This window comes from Octopus bimaculoides, chromosome 20 (genome assembly GCF_046866305.1).
Source record: "Octopus bimaculoides isolate indiv1 chromosome 20, ASM4686630v1, whole genome shotgun sequence".
Lineage (NCBI taxonomy): Eukaryota > Metazoa > Mollusca > Cephalopoda > Octopoda > Octopodidae > Octopus > Octopus bimaculoides.
In genome coordinates this window covers 15064938-15086875 of record NC_142947.1, presented here as the reverse complement: position 1 = coordinate 15086875, position 21938 = coordinate 15064938, and the positions used below count along the sequence as shown (strand labels likewise).

At 37.0% G+C, this 21938-nt stretch overlaps 2 protein-coding genes and 1 pseudogene across 4 annotated transcripts in view; 2 read left to right on the top strand and 1 right to left on the bottom strand.

The window, feature by feature from the left end:
- The first annotated feature begins 297 nt into the window (after window positions 1-297).
- LOC149131599 (male abnormal protein mab-31-like) lies at window positions 298-1212 on the top strand (annotated as a pseudogene).
- Window positions 1213-1488: 276 nt separating this feature from the next.
- LOC106873314 (F-box/LRR-repeat protein 8) lies at window positions 1489-11477 on the top strand. Of its 2 annotated transcripts, none has more exons than XM_014920636.3 (3): window positions 1489-1618; window positions 8805-9066; window positions 10438-11477. In XM_014920636.3, the coding sequence occupies exons 2-3, from the start codon at window positions 8813-8815 to the stop codon at window positions 11351-11353; spliced, it is 1170 nt and encodes a 389-aa protein (XP_014776122.2). In that variant the 5' UTR covers window positions 1489-1618; window positions 8805-8812; the 3' UTR covers window positions 11354-11477. The 2 variants fall into 2 exon arrangements, with proteins under 2 accessions (XP_014776122.2, XP_089194183.1); XM_089338057.1 differs by having other exon boundaries at window positions 1527-1618; window positions 8805-9203.
- Window positions 11478-12611: 1134 nt separating this feature from the next.
- LOC106873321 (uncharacterized) overlaps window positions 12612-21938 on the bottom strand; it is a 66994-nt gene continuing 57667 nt past the window's right edge. Inside the window, exons 9-11 of one of the 2 annotated variants that reach the window (XM_052975110.2) lie at window positions 21808-21876; window positions 16541-16658; window positions 12612-15187 (exon numbers count right to left, since the gene is read on the bottom strand). In XM_052975110.2, coding sequence (XP_052831070.1) covers window positions 13526-15187; window positions 16541-16658; window positions 21808-21876 — 1849 coding nt within the window. In that variant the 3' untranslated portion in view covers window positions 12612-13525. The remainder of the gene's footprint in view (window positions 15188-16540; window positions 16659-21807; window positions 21877-21938) is intronic. The other variant, XM_052975111.2, reaches the window with a different exon arrangement.

Genomic DNA, 21938 nt, shown 5'->3' with positions numbered 1-21938 from the left:
ACATATATACCTCCCCTCTCTCTCTCTCTCTCTCTCTCTCTCTCTCTCTCTCTCTATATATATATATATATATATATATATATATATATATATATATATATATATATATATCCCTCTCTCTATATCTATCTATCACTCGTCCAACTTCGCTTGTTTCCGTAGAATTTAAACAAATGAAGTTCAGTTTAAAGTTTATAAATTAATATATTTCATTCCATGTTGAGTTTAAACTTTATAAATAAATATATTTTTGCATTATTCATTATTGTTTTTTAAAACAAATCACATACACTCATCGGCCCCGCCAATGACCAGCATCACCACCGCGCGTAATTCAAAGTTCTTCACTCTGAAATCAACACGTGTGAAAAAATTAGTTGAAGGTTTTTCACTTTCGGATTTTCACTATGACTTCTGCATATCCCAGTGTAAATGGAATTAATCACCGCGATATTGCCATCGCCACCGCTACAACAGCAGATAGTATTAATTGGCTTAAGAGACATGGACTTTTAAATACCTAAAAAATATGTCCCTCGTGTGGAGCTAGCATGATGGAAGTAGCCAAAAAAATTTGTCGGATGGTGTGATATGGTCATGTGGAAGGCTTTATAGAACAATGGTTTCGATTAGAAAAGGAACATTTCTAGAAAATAGTAAATTGAAGTGCGAATAAATTATTGATATATTATATTATTGGGCAAAAGAAGATTTAGCAAAGGGAATATCCCAAGAATGTCGTTTGGCGAATGTAGCCGTCACAGATTGGAGAAATTTTTACCGCGATATATGTGCAGAATATTATGTTGCACAAAACATTAAGCTCGGAGGGCCAAACCGAATTGTGGAGATAGATGAAAGTGCGTTTGTCAGAAGAAAATACAATGTTGGTCATCGGGTTAAAACGCAGTGGGTGCTTGGTGCTTTGGAAAGGGATACAAGAAGATGTGTTTTGGTGGCAGTGGAAGACCGGTCTGCAGACACTCTTTTAGATATTATACAAGAGCGTATATTGCCTGGTACGACTATTCTTCGGAAAGTTATTGGAACAAATTCGACACCAATATCCATTTGTTTGAAACATTACAGAGTATAAAGTATCTACGAAGCATAAGTATCACATTTATTTTAAAACTTAACTTCAAACTTCATTTGTTATCTATTTTGATAAATTCTCTCTGTTGAAAATTATATTTTTTATACTTTAAATCATTTGCAATTTCAGAAAATATATTTTTATATTAAATTTGCGTTTTAACCGATGCTGGTGTGTTTACGCCCCTGTAATCTAGCGGTTCGGCAAAAGAGACCGATAGAATAAGTACTAGGCTTACAAGGAATAAGTCTTGGGGTCTATTTGCTCGACTAAAGGCGGTGCTCCAGCATGGCCACAGTCAAATGACTGAAACAAGTAAAAGAGTAAAAGAAAAGAAAATAGTAAAAAACAAACGGAACTAAATTTTAGAGTATAATATACAAGTTGTCGACCTTGGTCAGAGTAACCTCCCCTGCATTTTATTACTCTCATATTTGTTTTAGTTTTTTCATTTATGTCTTTTGTGGGTTTTCTGCGATGAACAGTAAACAACTTCAAGACTTCTGCAGCGTAGATTCCCAGGTAAATAACAATTTTGAGGCAAAATACGTTTGAAATATATACTCGAATTTATATCTATTTATACGTATAACAATTTCTATTCTTCGTTTCTACAGTAAATACGAATTATTATTCGCTTGAAACAAAATATCCTCGATTTTAAAATACGATTCACTTATCAACTCCATCTTCTTTTCCCTCGTTACTTTAAAAGGTAAAAAAACTACAACTAATAAAACTAAGGTTTAAAAGTATACTATAATGTGTGTGTGTGTAGTTGTTATGAGAAATTATTTCGTCTGTCGTTGACAAGCCTGACTCTTCTACAGTAAATTAAGAGTTTTTAATCTCAAATTACTTATATCCGTGATATACTTCTTGCCGGTTCTGTTGCTTGCTTTTTACTCATGAATTACGATAGTCTGTATACATATACAGACATACGAAGAGAACCGACATGGTTTAGAGTGTGAGTGCGTGTGTGTGTACGCTGATGATGTAGAGTGTGTACGTATGTTTGTGTGTGTGTGTGTGTAATTGAGTGAGTGTGTCTGTTCGAAACTGTTGTTATTTTACTCAAGCACCAAACTGAACAAAAAAAAAAATACAAGATTTTGATTACCAGACTGGTTTGTTCGCATACACACACTTATATATAGGACGGATTTTGAACCGTTAAGAAATTGACAGTTTCGGAATAGCTTACCCACATAAGCTGGATATCCTCCGTTTTGACGGAGATTTTTAAATTTTTGTTTTCATCACGCACTTCAAAATGATGGGGAAGAAGACTTTTTATAAGAAAAAAAAAAAGAAATTTGAAAATCTATGATTCCCCACACCACTACTTCTTCGGGCAATGACGACGGATTTTCCATTCACCCCCCCCCCCCTCCCCAGTGAAGCATACTGACTTAATTTCTCTCAATCCTATGCATGTCCGTGGGTGTTATAGCCCATATTTCACTGTCATCCAACATAGCTGTTCACACACAGGCATCAAACAATTTGGTTTTTCCTCTGAGAGAGGCTTTTTGCTGCCAGCAGAGGTAGGAGCTCTCTGAACTTTGCCCAACGTAATCTTATTGTCACGGCTATGCTCTCAGAACATCCACCTCCCCTACTAACCTGGTCACCTAGATACCAGAAGCTATCTGCTACCTCTAGCTTGCGCCTCTGGCAGTTGATGGAGTCTATTTTCTGCATATGTTCAGCATTTATTATGCTTGTACACCTTCCACATACAAAAGTTAGTTTCCTGTTAATGTTCCTTTGATGTTGTTGCATCTTTTGTGTGTCCAAAGCTTACACTGGGTGCATCTTAGGGAGTTTCTACCTACACCTTTTCTACAGATTGAGCAGGGCCATTTACCTGAGAGGATCTGTGATTTGTTTGCCTTCCTACTTACTATGACTTTGGTTTTTGCTAGGTTAACTCTAAGGCCCTTTGATTCTAGACCTTGTTTCCATACCTGGAACTTCTTCTCTAGCTCAGGTAGTGATTCAGCTATAAGAACAAGGTCATCAGCATAAAGGAACTCCCAAGGACAGCCTATCTTGAATTCCTCTGTTATTGCCTGGAGGATTGATGAACAAAGGGGAACTGAGCACCGATCCTTGGTGAACCCCTACTTGTACCCAGAAATCTTCACTGTACTCATTGCCCACCCTCACCTTACTGGTACTGTTCCTGTACAAGGCTTGTACAGCTCTCACCAACCACTCCTCTATCCCTAGTTTCCGCATTGATCACCAGATAAGGGATCCGGGGACTCTGACAAAAGGTTTCTCCAAGTCAACAAAAGCCAAGTACAGATGTTTATCTTTGGCTAGGTATTTCTTCTGCAGTTGCCTTACCAGAAATATAGCATCTGTGGTGCTTTGACCAGGCACAAAGCCAAACTGCATCTCATCTAGACTAACTCTCTCCCTAATTAATTGGGCTATGACTCTCTCCGTAACTTTCATCACATGATCCAACAATTTGCTACCTCTGTAATTATTTCTATCTAAGGCATCACCTTTACCTTTGTAGCAGTTGACTATGGTGCTGCTACACCAATCATTGGGTATGACTCTTTCATGAATCACCTGATTTACAATACAGGTGACTAGACCATAAACCACACTACAGGATATTGAGCAAGAGAAGACAGCGAGCTGGTAGAATCGTTAGCAGATATTCTGCTCAATACTGCAGATTTGCTTGTCAGTGAAATAAAGTGTCTTTCTCAAGAACACAACACACAGCCCAGTCCAGGAATTGAACTCACTACCTTGTGATTGTGATCCCAACGGTCTAAGCTCTGAGCCATGTTTTAAATTTTGGCACAAGGCCAGCAATGTTAGGGAGAGTGAGATTAGTTGATCATATTAACCCTGGCACTTGACTGGTGCTTTATTTTATTGAACCTGTAAAAGACAAAAGGCAATGCTAGCCAGGATTTGAACTCAGAACATAAAGAGCCAGAAGAATTGTCTGAAGACACTTACCCAAAGTGCTATGCTGTGGGGACTGAACCTGAAACCATGTGGTTAGGAGTCAAACGTCTTAACCACACATCTTCTTTTGCTGCGAAATGCACATTAAAACACTACCTGTGAGAGACAAGAACACTTGTCCCATGAGCTGGTTGTCCTGTCACCTCTTCAGAAAGGGGGAAGGTGGAGTGTATCATTCATACACATAGAGAGGGAGTAAATTCCAGATTAAAGCCAGACTTTATGAGTCATTGTTCATGGAGACATTTGCTAATTACTTCGTTAATTGCATTAATTATTGTAAACGAAGAAAACAACAAAAAATGTTTAATGCTGATATAACAGAACAGAAATCAATACACAACATACTAGCATCTACGTTTTACATTATCTGGTACTCTGTCGGTTCCAATGACAAGGGTTCAATTTGATCCAATCAACAGAACAGCCTGTTCATGAAATTAACATACAAGTGACTGAGTAATCCACAGACACATGAACCTTCAATGTAATTCTCAGGGAGATTCAGCATGACAAAGAATGTGACAAGGCTGGACCATTGAATTACAGGTACAACTCATTATGCATTAAAGCATACAGATATAGGCAGACACACATGTGCACATGCACACACACACATTCTTTTCAAGAGTCACTTAAATAAAATGCTAGTCAAGTACAAAGGTTGATGATGGTGACTAAGTGTGACCACCCCCTCAAAAAAAAAAAAATTGCTAACCTTGTTTGTAACGGAATACCTAAATTTGAAACCATTGTCTGTCTGTCTGTCCAATCAGAGCTGACCTGGGGTTAAACAACTTACACACACACACACACACACACTTGTACATAAATTCATGCGCATACATATAAATTCATGCACACACACACACTTAAATTCTTGCACACATACACACACACATACACAAATTCGTGCCCACATAAATTCAAGCATACACACACACACACACACATGCACAGACATACACACATACACATTCACACACACATAAATTCAAGCACATTCACACACACACAAATCCAAGTTCACTCACACATAAATTCATATACGTACACACGCACATACATGTACATTCACACACAAATTCATATACACACATGCATGTACACTCACACACACACAAATTCATACACACACATGTACATTCACACATACACGCCTTCACACACATTGTGATATGCATTGTAAAGACAACCACACAGCTTTCTTCCAAAGTATTATCTCTAACTGCTTTGTTACATAAAACTGTTTCCACCCTAGCTTGTTCTATATATAACCATTACAATGCACATAGAGCTTCAGGCTGAACGTAAGTCACACATAAAAAAACCTGTCTTAGAAAATGCAGAAAGACCAACGAGGTCTAGTTATTTGCTAAGATAACAGAGGTGGAAGCGTGGGTTGGATTTTCCTGAAAAATTTGGCTGTCATTTATTTTCTAAAAGAATTACTTATATTTCTTGATTCCCATGTGTTTTCAGGCATGTGTACCTCTACATGATTATTTATGTACCTGAGAATATACATCTGAGTGTGTTTTCAGGTATACTCTTTTACTCTACTTTTTTACTTGTTTCAGTCATTTGACTGCGGCCATGCTGGAGCACCGCCTTTAGTCGAGCAAATCGACCCCAGGACTTATTCTTTGTAAGCCTAGTACTTATTCTATCGGTCTCTTTTGCCGAACTACTAAGTTACGGGGACGTAGACACACCAGCATCGGTTGTCAAGCGATGGGGGGGGGGGGGCAGACACAAACATACACACACACATATATATATATATATATGTACACATATATACAACGGGCTTCTTTCAGTTTCCGTCTACCAAATCCACTCACTCACAAGGCTTTGGTCAGCCCGAGGCTATAGTAGAAGACACTTGCCCAAGGTGCCATGCAGTGGGACTGAACCCGGAACCATGTGGTTGGTAAGCAAGCTACTTACCACACAGCCACTCCTATGCCTATGTGTAACTCTACATGATTATTTATGTACCTGAGAATATACATCCATGTGTGTGTGTTCGTTCATTAGTCACCAGAATACAACAGCAATTAATAAACTGGGTTCCAGCATGGTCTTGCAGTTAAGAAGTTCATTTCAATACTTTATTTTATCAACCTTGAAATGATCAAATGCAAAGTCGACCTCAGTGGGATTTGAACTCATAGTGTAAAGATCTCTAAGGAAAGTGCTTAGACGAAATACCTCTAAGCACTTTGTCTAATACATTAATGATTTTGGGTGCTAAATAATGACTACTGATGACAACCGCTATAAATTAATTTTCACGTTTGAATTCATGAAATTATTTTTTTAATACAATTTTTTTTTTTTAGGTGGGAACTGATTTGTACTTAAAAGGTACTTTCATATGAAGCTCATCTGCATTTTTGTGTTATAAAACAAAATACAGTAATGAGACAGTCTGTCCTTGAAATCATCTGAAATACCAGATAAAACTAAGAAAATTATATATATATATATATATATATATATATATATATAGGAGGGGGTACCCAAATGAAACCGGAATTTTGCAATATTATTTTATTCACTTAATTTTACACGTTTGCACTTTTATCGCCTTCAAATTATTCTCCATTTGAAGCAATGCATTGGTCCAGATGCATTTTCCACTGTTCGAAGCAGTGCTGGAACTCTTGCAGAGTGATACCTTTTAATGCCTTCATCATTTTTTTCTTCACCTCTTCCACATCTGCAAATTCCATAGCATCAGCTTTTATCACCAGTGATGACCTTTGAGAAAAGGTACAGACCAATTCAAGAGAAGGTTCACGGCACGCATTCAGTCATGACTGCTTTTGATCGTCCGTGAGCAAGCGAGGCAAAAATTTAGCTGCGACTCTTTTCATTCGCAGTTCTTCGGTCAAAATTCGTTGGCAGGAGCTCCAGTATATACCAGTCATATCATCAGTTCATGAATTTTCATGATGCTTTCATTCGTTTGGGAGGTCAACGGATGCCCTGAATAAGGTTGGTCTTCAAGTGACAAGTGACCATTCCTAAAGCGTGGAAACCAAGTGCAGAATAGAATATGTAATTTTTTAGCTTAACAGCTGTTTCAGGGAGCCCAGAATAGCTCTCATTTATTGCCTGTATATTCTTGTATTCATTTCAGCCATGCATTTGCAGTCATGCTGGAGCAACACCATGCACTAAATTTGGTTGAATGTACAAAATAGATCAATTTCTAAAAAGAATTTTAAACCTGACATTCCTTTTACAAATATGGAATAACTTCTGTCTATTCATAAAAAGAATTCTAAACATGAGCTAATAATTTCTGGCTACCTTCATTGTTACTACTTGTGAAAAGATATTGCCCACAAGCTACAAAAGCCAACATTTTCACTGATACAATCACACTTAAGAAACACATTATTTGATAGCATGAAAGACACAGGGGAATGTTTGACATACCCTAATTTCAGCAGCAAATAATCAAGAAAAGGATTTGAGTGCATTAAAGATGCTTATGGTAGGCCCAACTTCACAAATAGAACCCAGGGTGATTTTTTTTGAGACATTTTTGGGGGTGAAAAACAAAGCATACCTCATCATCATCATCATTGTCATCATTTAATGTCCATTTTTTATGCTGGCACTGGTTTGGATTGTTTGACAAGAGCTGGCATTCCAAGACGACTATACTTAGCTCAATTGTCTGTTTTCGCATGGATTCTGTGGTTGGATGTCTTTCCTAATGCCAACCACTTTACAGAGTCTACTGGGTACTTTTTGCATGGCACCTGCACCAGCGGGGTCACCAAGTTAACTTGCAAGACAAAGATCCCTTGACTGGCATAAGAAGTAGTATTTAAGGAGGTGACTAAAAAGAACAATAGAGGAATAGAGATAGGAGTCTTATCATCAAATATGGTATATTTCCCTAGGGGGAAACATATGGTATATTTCTCTCTGGGAAATAAGTTGCCAGTTGAGCATTGGGGGTCAATGTAATCGACTTATCCCCTCTCCTGAAATTGCTGGTCTTGTGCCATTATTATTATTATTATTATTATCCTCCTTTTTCTTCTAACTGGCAGAATCTTTAGCATTCCAGGCAAAATGCTTGGTGGCATTTTGTTCATCTTTACGTTCCGAGTTCAAATTCCGCAGAGGTCAACTTTGCCTTTCATCTTTTCAGGGTCAATAAAATAAGTACCAGTTACACACTGGGAGGGTCAATGTAATCGACTAGTCCCCTCTCACTGAATTTCAGGCCTTGGGCCTTTAATAGAAAGGATTATTATTATCATTATTATTATCCTTTCGGGATTGATAAATTAAGTACCAGTGAAACACTGGGGTTGATGTCATCAACTTGTCCCCTCCCCACAAATTTCAGGCATCGTGCCTTTAGTAGAAAGGATTATTATAATAATGATAATTATTATTATTAAGGCAGCGAACTGGCAGAATCATTAGCACGCTGGGTAAAATGTTTAGCGGCATATTGTCCGTCTTTACATTCTGAGTTCAAATTCCACTGAGGTCAACTTTGCTTTTATCCTTTCAGGGATGATAAAATAAATACCAGTACCCCCACCCCGCAAAATTGCTGGCCTTGTCCTGAACATATTGTGTCCCAGTAGTCTCTTGCAAAAGTTGAACATGTACAAGATTACACCACCAAATGCATCATGACTACTTTTGTTTATTTGTTTATTTGTAGGTCCCACCATGGATTGGAGTTCGTTACCAGAACACATCGTTATCCAGATTATGTCAAAGCTCCTTCAACTCACAGACCGTTACCATGCCTCTTTGACGTGTAAAGCTTGGAACAATTGTTTTCACTCTTCGTGCCTGTGGCATACCGTGGTCTTTAAGTTCTTGTCTGAAAGAAATCAAGCTCTTCTCGGTTCCTTGAATAAATATGGACATTTTTTCAAGCATCTAACTGTGGTGTTAGATCAAAGTGAAGAACACAACAGGTAACATCATCATCATCATAGTAAACAAAAATAAGTCTTAACCAAATGGAAACATGAAGGTCCATGAAAGGAAATAGTAGTAATAATAATAATAATTTCAAATTTTGGCACAAGGCCAGCAATTTCAGGGAAGGCAGGTAAGTCGATTACATTGACCCCCAGTATATAACTGGTACTTTGTTTATCAACACCAAAAGGTTGAAAGGCAAAGTCAACTTCAGTGGCATTTGAACTCAGAATGTACAAACAAAATGCAGCTAAGCATTTTGCCCAGCATTGTTAATTCTGCCAGCTCACCACCTTAATAATAATAATAACAACAACATTAATAATGATAATCATCATCATCCTTTCTACAATAGGCACAAGGCTTGAAATTTTGAGGGAGGGGTTAAGTCGATAACATCAACCCCCAGTATTCCACGGGTATCTAATTTATCAGTCCCAAAAGGATGAAAGGCAAAGTTGACCTCAGCAGAATTTGAACTCAGCACATAAAGACAGGCAAAATGCCATGAAGCATTTTGCACAGTATGCTAACAATTCTGCCAACCTGACACTTTAATAATAATAATCTTTTCTATTATAGCTACAAGGCCTGAAATTTGTGGGGAGAAGGTAACTCAATTACATCGACTCCAATGCATAACTGGTACTTATTTAATTGACCCTGAAAGGATAAAAGGCAAAGTTGACCTCAGTGAAATTTGAACTCAGAACGGAAAGACAGACGAAATGCTGCTAGGCATTTTGTCCGGCATGCTAACAATTCTGCCAGCTCACCACCTTAATAATGACAATAATCCTTTCTACTAAAGGCACGGGGTCTGAAATTTGCAAGAAGGGGACTAGTTGGTTACATCAGCCCCAGTGTTTCAGTGGTACTTAATTTATCAACCCTGAAAGGCAAAGTTGACCTTATGCTAACAATTCTGCCAGCTCACCGCTTCCTTAATAATAATAACACAACATTTCGGCTGATATACTCTCCAGCCTTCTTCAGGTGTTTTGGGGAAATTTCGAACCTGGGTTCTCATTCCTAAGGTATTTCTCGATATTATTATTATTATTGTTCAGGTCACTGCTTGGAATCAAACTCGGAATCTTGGGGTTAGTAGCCCGCGCTCTTAACCACTACACCATATGCCCATGGGCATTACAGAAGTCTGTAATGTGTCTGTATTACCTCAATTTTGAATCCTAACATTCTCTAATCAGTTGTAATTACTTTTTCTGAAGACTTTTTTTACCTTCAATATTATTTTCGCCCAGCATGTACATCTCATCTACATTAACACATTGCTGTCAATTTCATCTGCAAACACAAAATAATCTTTTATTCTTTTTTTTCCCCCTTTCTAATTTTTACAGACAAAATTCCATAAAGCTTTTGAAATATCTATCCTTGTTACCAAATCGCCGCCTTACGACTCTCACTATTATATTTACTTCGAAGAACCCTTTGTTTTATGCCGGTACAGAGTTTGTACAAGCATTAAGAGAGTTGTTTGATACCAGCTTGTTAAAAGATGCTGAAGAATCTCCTGCTCAATTGACACAAATCAGTTTAGAGCACCTTGATGTCGCCTACGATGACACTGTCTTTGACTATCTCTCAGAGAACAACCCAAAGCTACAGATGCTAAACATACAAAACCATGTACTCGTTTGCAAAGTGACCTGTGATTGCATGTTAAGGTTAGTTCAGCGCTGTCACTACTTGCAAGAACTGCACCTGTTTTACTCCTGTCTTTCAGACAAAGTGTTGTTTGCATTTGCCGAAAGCAATCGGCCCCCTACTATGAAACGTTTGTCACTGAAATGTAGAATCGAAGATAAATATCACTCTGATCTTTCACCGGTAGCTTGGTCAGCATTCAGACAAGCTCATCCCCAGCTTGAAGTGAAGCTAGTATTTGATCACACCTGTCCAAAAGACCGTGTGCTGGAAATTATGCAACCTGAAATTCCAGTAGCACACCTGCATTTAGACACATTTACTATGCTTAATGATGAAGTGATTCAAACAGCGAAATACTATTCTGACACATTGCAAAGCTTGGTTCTTCGCACCGTATCTTCAAATTCTTTGCATGAACCTCTCGTGTACATGGCTACACATTGCAAGAAACTTGGCAAACTTTATGTCTACTGTGTCCTGGAGCCGTGGGTTATAGAAAAATTATTTGAATTGTGCCCTAAACTGAAAGAAACTGGTAATTACATTCTCAAAGACAAAAAGGAACCTGAACCTTGGGTAGTTGGCATTGAAGATGACTACTGGTAAAAAAATAGCAGGGTGTTTTATAAGGGAACCACTAATTAAAGGGACGATCATTTTATAATGTGTAAAAAAGAAAGAGATTTGTTTTACAAAATTTGCAAGCAATAAAACTTTATCGAACAATCAATTGCTTTTATATTCAAGGTATTACTCTTTTACTCTTTTACTTGTTTCAGTCATGCTGGAGCACAGCCTTTAGATGCCTAGTACTTATTCTATTGGTCTCTTTTGCCGAACCTCTTATCATTTAATGTCCGCTTTCCATGCTGGCATGGGTTGGACAGTTTGAAAGGAGCTGCCTAGGCAGAAAATCACAAAAGTGGGACACACTTTGGATAATGAGATTATAAATGCATAACATCTGAAACAAAAATAAGTGGGAAGGGCATGGCTGGAACACCTTTGATCATCCTAGGTTTACTCTGTTGAGATTAAACATTTAAGAACTGGATTAATGCAGCAAAACCTTTTTGTGCACCTTGTTATTCTCAATGGCAGGGCACTAACATGCGAAGGAGACCTGCAAAACTATGCTTCCCAACCTTTCCCCCCTCCCCACCGTCCACTTCTCTCCATCGACTCCAGCCAGGACCATTGCCACCAGTAATTACTTTTACTGGCATGGGACCGCCAGCGATTAAGAACATTGGTGGACCTGGTTGGCTCTACACATGGTGTCTCTGGGACCACTAATCTGGGATGACCCCCCCCAACCCCATGAAGCAAGCACTGCTGAAACGTTTACATTCATAATTGGTGCTGCTGACATAGGAGATACACACCAAAAAGATAAAAAGAGAAGGCCATCTCTTCCTTTAATAAATGCTGAGATTTCATATGTCTAACAAGTTCAGCTTTTGACCAACAGACCCTAGAGCAGAGTTGTAAATATTTTCAGACAGAAAAATATCTGGGATTGAAGTCAAGTCCTTGGTTACTTTCAAATCTGGTACAATCTCTCTTCTCCCCACCACACATACAACCAGCCTCATTATCAAGGTTTTGATTTTTCTTCAAAGACAATCCTTTTCATTTACTTTGCTAATTCTTGCAGAAAAAAAGCAGAATTAACCCAACAAATTCTACTCCCTAGTCTTTCTTCATTAATAATGTCAGACTTCAAGTGTTTACTTTTAAAATTAAATTTCAAACTTCAAACAATCTTAAAAATATGTAACACAAAAGAAAAAAAATAAACTGGAAGAAATGGATGGAAGAAAAAAAAAATCAAATCAAAAGCACACACACAAAAAAAAAAAAGAAAAATTTTATCGTTTATTTTAATTAAAGAATTACAAAAATAAAAATGTTCTTAATTTAAAATGATAGAAGATTTAATCGATTATGAAACAGAGAGAAGTTCGTTATTCACATGTTAAGAATTAAATCACACTTAAGTATTAGACAAACTGATTTAAGAAGTTTAACAACAATTGATAAAAAAAAAAACTGCTTCCACTTGAGAAGAGGGACATCCTAAAATTAATTCTTCCTTTAATCTCTAGTCTCTTCTGATTTACTCAAAACCCCACCTCCACACACAGAATCTTCAACCACTCAAAAAAAAACCAAAAAATACAGGAAAATGAAATCCAAGAATCACCTTAAAATATGTAAAAAAAAAAAAATTAAGGAAACCGAAATTTAACTTAGGTTTTAGATAAATTAAATACTAAGAAATTTGCTAACAGACTGTAATAGATTAAAAATAGTAGAATGTATAGTTGTTTTTAATTATATTTTCCTTTTTTTTTTTGCAAGAGGTGCAGAACATTGTAATAGAAATAATATTTCTAGTGTTTTGTTTATTGTTACTATTGTTATACTCTTAGGATTTTTTTTGGAAGTGCAAAGGATACAAAAGAAATGGAAAAAAGCGTTTAATGAAGGAATCTTAGAGCGGTCAAAATAGGGGACAGAATAATCAGATGCCTAAAGATAAGGTGTAGAAAAATAAAATTACAAATTAAACAAGAGGAATATTATTTATGCTTTGTACAAGAACAAATGTGTGTACATGTGTGTAAGTAAAAGTGAGGTGGGAATTCAAAGTAATACAGTTTCTTTTTCCTTTTCCATTGTTTTCAATAGTAAAAAAAATATTTTTTCTGTTTTTAGGGGTTTTTTTTTTTTTTTTTTTTTTTACACCATTTTTCTTTCCCCGTTTCCATATAGTTACATAATTACACAACAGCACTTCTTCTCCTCATCTCCCACAACCTGAACGGTTGATGGTGCTGAGTATTTAGAAATAGTGTCATTTCCATTTGACATAGAAGATGACCAAGTACTGTAATTTCCTATTGTAGCCGGGGCCGGGGCAGCACTACTGGGAGCATGAGCTGGAAATTTGCTGGATAACGCTGGAGAATCATGCCTTTCCTGCCAGTTTGATTGCATATGGACAGAAGAATTACTAGGTAAATTCGATAAGATCGTCTTGGTGTTTTCTCCAGTCAGCGCAAGCCTCTCCATACTAGCTCCACTCCCATTGCTACCACGGCGATTGTAGTTGGCCTGTCTTTGACGTTTCAGATCACTTAATGTACAGCCAGCTGTTCTATTTGTTGGATACCGTTGCTCTAGCTGGGGCAACCCTTTTGCCGCAGCAGGTGTACCCTCAGTATCTGATGTAGGTATGGGTCTGGAAGAATTGTCTAGCTCATTTGGAATGTTAGCAGGTAATTTTTCTTCAAGATGCACCGATTTCGAATCTGTTTCTTTTCTCATGGAATCCTTCCCTCCACCTTCCTCGAACTGAGTGTTCGCATTGTCATCAGTGTTTCTAAAAGGAATTCGAACATCTATCGGTCTCGAGGTGGAGCTTGTCGCGAAATTCGATGCTTTACTTGAAGCTGCAGCAGAATTTGTTGGACCCTTCACATTATTACCATGTCTGTCATCTTTTAAACGTGAGTTACTTAAAGTGGGTGTCGAAATATTAGAGGATTTTGATGCCGCCGAGCGACTTGCTGGAATGGGTGCTTTCATACTCTGAGATACGTCCGATGGAGCAGCAGGTGTTTTCACAGGGGCTGCTCTTTTGCTTGACTGAGACAAAGATTTTTCTTTCAACTCGGCGCCGTTAACCATTTTGTTATTTGACTGTCGTTTAAGTGAATTACTGGCAGATTTATTCACCTGAAGCGTCCAGTTGGCATTTGAAGAATTCTCCAAACTCTGATTGGCAGCAGTGTTGTTACTGTTATTCTTTCTTTGAGAAACCTCAGCAGATGGGTTTCTATTCTCTTTCAATGATGTTTTAGAACTTTGGTTGGAATTTAGCCCGGAATTTGCAACTGGTCTTCCAAGAACTGTTTCCAAAGGTTTGCTATCATTTGTGTAAGAAGACATTGAGTTGAATCTTTTAGCTAGAGCTGAAACATCAGGGGATGTTGGACCTACTCGCTTAATTGCATGATCTATATTTGTCTCTAAAGGAATTGATTTCTTTGAGTCTTTTAATGAATTTCTACTACTATTTATACTTTCCTTTGAATTCGTAAGAGGTGTTTGACGTGGGGTATTTGACGGAGATGTAACAGTTGGTTTGTTTCTGTTTGACGAAGAAGTAACAGTTGGTGAGTCTCTTCCTTGTGATCTGGATTTTTGAGTCATTAGAACAACCTCAGATATTTTGGAGTGGAAACTGTCAGAAGATTTCAGCCGATTACACTCATTCGTTGTGTCACCATTTTGGTAAGATTTCTGAGAGACCAAGTCAGGCAACTGGGGAACATTGTTTTCTTTCATATCGTCCATTATCAGTTCTACGTCGTCAACACTAGTCACACCTAAATAGTCATCCTCTTCATCATCATCATCGTCATCTTCCTCCTGCCAAAAATATAAGATAATACATCGAACTAGAGTTAAGTTTATACAATAGAAAATGGCATTCTGAAGATGAATTAAAATAAAATGGTTAAACACTTATAAATAAATGTAGCTCTGTAATGGTTTTTTATGCCTATGAAGGGTTGTTGTATGTCTTTATTTAAAGATTCACTGCAAACACAAGAGAAATATCCATACAATGTGTATTTTTCTTTTACCTGTTTCAGTCATTTGACTGCAGCCATGCTGGAGCACTGCCTTGCATGCATTTTTTTTTTTTTTAGTCAAACAAATCAAACTCAGGATTTACGTTTTTTTAAGCCTAGTACTTATTCTATCGGTCTCTTTTGCTGAACAGCTAAAGTTATGGGGACATAATCTCACCAACACCAGTTTTCAAGCAGTTGGTGCGGAGGGGGACAAACAGACACAAAGATACACACACACAGATGTATACATACATATACATCAAATATCACTCCGGTGACCAATGTGGAGCAGCTCATTCATGAAAAAAATAAATAAATAAAATAAAATAATATATATAAAAAGATAAAAAATAATATAAATATAATATAAAAGATAAAAAATAATATATATATATATATGAAATTAAAATTATTTATATATACATATTTACAGACATTCATACATATACATACACCCATATATATACACATTTACAGACATTTTGTTGGATTGTCGTTGACTGTTCAAGAGTTCATCCGCCCTTTGACAGGTCTTATTTTTTGTCCTGCAGGGTGTCCAACAACACCCTCCTCACCAAGCAAGCCTGGTGGGGTTGCCAGTTTAGTCGCCGACGACCCGACCATGCAAAAGGTTGTACTGGATTACATGTTACCAGTAGCACTGAAGAGCGACCTGACACACATACATACACACACACATATATATATATATATACACACACACACAACGGGCTTCTTTTAATTTCCATCTACCAAATCCACTCACAAAGCTTTGGTCAGCCCAAGGTTATAGAAGAAGGCACTTGCCCAAGATGTCACACGGTGACACCAAACCCAGAACCATGTGTGGTTGAGAAGCAACTTTCTTACCACTCAGCCATGCCTGCAACTATAGTAGTAAATGACTGGGACTGAACCTGAAACCATATGGTTGGGAAGTAAACTTCTTAACCTTACAACAATGCTCCAGGTATGTTTAAAATGTTGAGGTGGTGGTGGTTGAGGAAATTGCATGTTTTTACATTTCAAATTTTAGAACACGCTATTGACACACATATGTACCCGAATGATTTGAGAGAACTGTATGACAAAGGTCAACTCTAATGGGTTGCACTGAGGATGAACAATAACGACAAAGACTTACAGCAATATGGTTGGAAGAATTTAGGTCTATCACACCAAAATGAGCTGCTTCTTCTTTAGCTTCCTTCATGAATAAGGCACTCTTCTCACCTCTCATGCTGCTGCGGCGTAAAGATGCACTGCAAAGGAAAACGTAAAGACAAAAAACTTAAAGGTACTTCTCAAATATTTAACCTTTCAGTATTTCAACAGGCCATATCCAACTCAAATATCCCACCGGTTTTATGTTCAAACTGGACTAATCTGGCCTATCGCACCTACCCTACAATGTCATTCTACAAATAAGCAATTGCACCAATGAAATCTTGAAGCTTTGAGATAATGCATTATTATTTCAAAACAATGTGGATAAATAAACATCACATTTGACAGAATAATCCAAATGCTAAATGGTTAAAACAAGAGCAACAAAGAAGAATTGTTTTTGTCCTCGGTGAAGAATATTCTGGAGAACAAATAGAACAACAGTTATTACTTTTTAATCAATTATATTTCCTGTATGCCAATCTTGTACATTTACTTCAACCTTTAGCTTTTAAACTGGTCATATCTGACACTAATATTCTACCTGTTTTATGTTCAGACTAGCCAGATCCAGCCTCTCACACTGACCTTACAATGCCATTCTAAAAATAAACAATTGCATCATTGACATCTCAAAACTGAGATATTGCATGGTTAATTTAGAACAATGTGAATAAATAAGTATTATATTTGATTAACTAATTTGAATGCTAAAGGGTTAATAATTCTTCTGTCAATACTTCAGGAAGTATTTCACTGATGAGGTTATAACAAAGGAGAAACATGTCTGGAGTTGGCTCCCATGTTTGCTCAAGTAATTAATATGAGTGAGTCATTCATTCACATTACTTTTCATTCATCAATTCAAAATATGTTACCATTAATTTATATAGAAGATAGACTGACATATTACTTGAGCCCCAAATTACCCACTCCCATAGGCTCTTGTTTCTGTCCTAGATTAGTGCTTGTAATGTCACGCACACACACACAGAGTGGTGGAAGCCACTTATATCATGGACAATGTTATCAACAGGTTGTGATAAAAAAATGTTACATGCTGAAGAGACCAAAATAAGCTGCTTCCCATGTGTGTGTAAACATAATATGTATGTATGTATATATATATATATATATATATATATATATATATATATCATCATCATCATCATCAGCTCTGTGAGAGAGAGAGTCCATATGTGCTCACACATATATCTGTACACAGATAGATGTACATGTGTAAGTAAATCAACAAAACAAACACATTATCAATAGTATTAGTCATAATAACAGCAGTAGTAGTAGTAGTAGTTTCAGTATTAATAAAAGCAGCACCGACAACAATAGTAACAAAAGTAACATCGGTAAACAGTATTGAGTACTTTATTGTATTAGTATCAATAGAAACAGTAGTTAGTAGTAATGGTTTCTGGTTTAGACCCAAGGCCAGCAATTTTTGAGTGGGTGTAGTTGCTACCATCTTCTTCATCCTTACAAGTAAGCATTTGACTGGTACTTTATTTTATCAAACCTGAAAGGATGAAAACTAAAGCTGACCTTCATAGCTTTGAACTTAGAATGTAAGTGCCCCTAACTACTTAGCACAGGTCATTTTGTCTAACACTCCAAAATTTCTGCTAATCCACCACCCTATCATCATCAATAGTAGTAGTAGTAGTAGTTAAAGTACATGTTCCATGCTGACATGGACTGGCCAGTTTATCAGGATCCAATGGGGTCAAGAACTGCTTTGTGCTCCAGTGTCTGCTTTGGCAAGGTTTCTATGGCTGGGTACCTTTTCTTACAACAAACATGTTACAGCAAGTACTGGGTGCATGTTTTTTTTTTGAGCCACCAACAATAGTGAGACTGTCATGCAGTTTGCAACACTACAAACCCCAAGAAAGCATTATTATGCTAGGAGATGAAGGGCAAAAGATGGGTAAAAGTATGACAGAAGGGGCCAAAGAGAAAAAAGGTTTCTTGTTGTAAAGAAGCTATATGACTGCTCTCATTTTCTAAGAGAGGGTAAGAGTGAGCAAATGGAACCAGAGAACCAGAAAGCAATAGAAGTGGGGGAGTAGGAGGTAAATAACAATGCTGAACAGCAGAATAGTAATGATGAAACGGCGGACAAGAGAAGAATGATGCTGGGCAGGTTGAAGAAATGGATAGGGAAGAGAGAAAAAGGCATGGTATATGAAGAGAGTAAGAACTGTATGGTGATAAAGGAGGATGGACTGCAGTCCATCAATTGGGAATCTAAAAAATAACAGTCTTACAAATTGTAAAAAAAATAGCTAAAAAATAAGTCTTACAAATTGTGAATAAAAAAATAAGTCTTACAAATTGTAAAAAAATAGCTTAAAAACAAAAGTCTTACAAATTGTAAAAAAAATAGCTAAAATATAAGTCTTACAAATTGTAAAAAAAAATAGCTAAAAAATAACAATCTTACAAATTGTAAAAAAAAAATATCTAAAAAAATAAGTCTTACAAATTGTAAAAAAAATAGCTAAAAAATAACAGTTTTACCAAGTGAATACAGTGTGTTTCTCTGTGGAAGTCAAGTAAGGCTGAAACATGTTGTCTATTGTTTTCACTATTTGGCTGTAAAGATTGAATCCATCTAATATGCATTGTCTATATTGTCTAAAAATTTAACTCCTCTGACCTGCTTTGAGTTATCTCCCTCTTTTTTTAAGATTTAAACCCCCATAAGGAAGAGTTTCTCTTTACTAATTATTTGAATTATCTCAGTTGATTGAAGTTGTTCATCTCACTTAATTACATACCTGAGACACCCACCATATTTGTATTGACCATGCAGAACCCACCTCTCAGGTATTTTCCCTTCAACCATAATGTTGACTTTTATTGACTTGATTGGTACTTATACCAGTAATCCCACAAAAATGAAAGCATAACAGAGTTTAAGCATAACGATATGTGAATTCAGAACAAAACAAAACAAAACAAAAAAATCTACTCTCTACTGTTATAACCACTCCACCTGCCAGATTATCTGGTCTAATCCACAATTGATCTTAGCACCAGTGTTGCAATCTTCCCAGCCAAAACACCAAACTACTCAATAGCCTTAAGCTGCAAATAGGTACAATGCGGAGGTAGAGATGACTACTGCATGCAGAAGAACTTGCTTTATAATTAATTATTGATGCTTTTTATTTATGTATAGTACAAAGTTGGGATTTTTTTAAAACGGGGGCCACATTTTTCATTAACGAAACACTTTGAAACTTGGAACACTGGTAGAATGTGTCATATAAAACATCTTTTTCTCTTAGTCTTCTTAAAAAAAAAAGAAATCCATAAGTTATTCCATGTCAAAGTTGTCGTATTTCTGTAATTTCAACCAATCACTGACGTCCATTCAGCCGATATACATTAAGTGCCAACTACATAAACAAACGATTCTGAAACAATTAACCCTAACCCTAACCTTAACCCTAGGGTTAGGGTTAGGGTTAAAGCAAATCTGAAATGAAAAAAGCAAATAAAACGAAGGTATGGAGATTAAATACGCTTTACATCGCTTAATCAGCCAAAGGAGTAAATGTAAACAACTGAATACTTGTCAGTGATTGGTTGAAATTATCGAAATAAGACAATTTTTTACATGAAATAAATTTGAATACAAAAATATTTTTCTGTTCTATAACACAAAATAGATAAGTATACGAAGTTTGAAAGTCTTTCCGTACCAAAACACTACGTAAAACATTAATGAAAAATGTGGCCCCCGTTTAAAATAGATCCCAAAGTTGTAATCAAACTAATAACGCTCCAGAGTATCCTGCCTTACTGAGATGGGCCAGGTTTGGCCCATCTCAGTATGGTTTCTTTCATCTTTTTTACCCGTCTCAGTTATTAGACTAAGACCATGCTGGGGCACCACCTTGGAGGAGAATCTTAGTCGGAGAAATAGACCCAACTAATTATTTTAAGGAGAGAAACAACTAGTTTTAAATTTATGTAGTAAGAGTCCTGGATAGTAAAGTTTATTTGCCAACATAACGTGGTAGCCCTGACTAGGATTATGTTACTACATTTTAACCCCAGGAAAACATCTTTTCCAGCTGTATCGATAAACCAATCCTAGTCAGGACTGCCACATTATGTTGGCAAATAAACTTTACTAATTAGGCGTAGGAGTGGTTGTGTGGTAAGTAGCTTGCTTACCAACCACATGGTTCTGGGTTCAATCCCACTGCATGGCACCTTGGGGAAGTGCCTTCTACTATAGCCTCAGGCAGACCAAAGCCTTGTGAGTGGATTTGGTAGACGGAAACTGAAAGAAGCCCGCCGTATATATATATATATATATATATATATATATATATATGTTCCTTTTGTTGAACCGCTAAGTTATGGGGATGTAAACATACTAACACCAGTTGTCAAGCAGTGGTGGGAAAAAACACAGGCACAAAGATACACACATGCATATAGTAAAAAGCACCATCTGAATGTGGTCAATGCCAGTGATCCCTGACTGGCTCCTGTGGCGGTGGCATGTAATAAGCACCGACTACCTTCTCAGAGTGGTTGGCGTTAGGAAGGGCATCCAGCTATAGAAACCTTGCCAGATCAGATTGGAACCTGGTGCAGCCTACCGGCTTGCCAGTCCTCAGTTAAACCAGCATGGAAAGTGGACGATAAACGATGATACATACATACATATATATATATATATATATATATATATATATATATATATATATATGTATATATATATACTAACTGGATTCTTTCGGTTTCAATCTACCAAATCTACTTACCAGGCTTTGGTCAGCCTAAGGCTATAGTAGAAAACACTTACCCCCAGGGTGCCATGCAGTGTGGGACTGAACCTGGAACTATGTAGTTGGGAAGCAAACTTCTTACCACACAGCCACACCTGTGCCTTTCAAATCACACACCATACCGTTACCATTTTGAAAAGAAGAGAGAGGAAAGCTTATTCAATAGTCCAAGAAACCTAATGTACAACAGAATGCTGAGAGAATCATTGGTGGATTAACTTTGATCTTAAGTCTTCTCAATCAGAGCTGATTTAGACCTCAACACCAACAACAAACTCATTACCACATGCCCTAGTAGTAGTAGTAGTAGTAGTAGTAGTAGTAGTAGTAGTAAGTAGTAGTAGTAAGAGTTAGTAAGCAAGCAAGGGAAAAGAAACTAAATAGTTAAACAATGCAGTAAATATTCCAAGAACCAAACCGAAATAAGGCTTTGTCCGAGAAGGAATTGTTTGAGGTAAGCAAGCAATTCGTAGGGGAAGAAGAGGAGCTGGAAAAAAGTAAAAAAACAAAAAACAAAACAAGGGTATGGCAGGAATTGCAAAAAATATG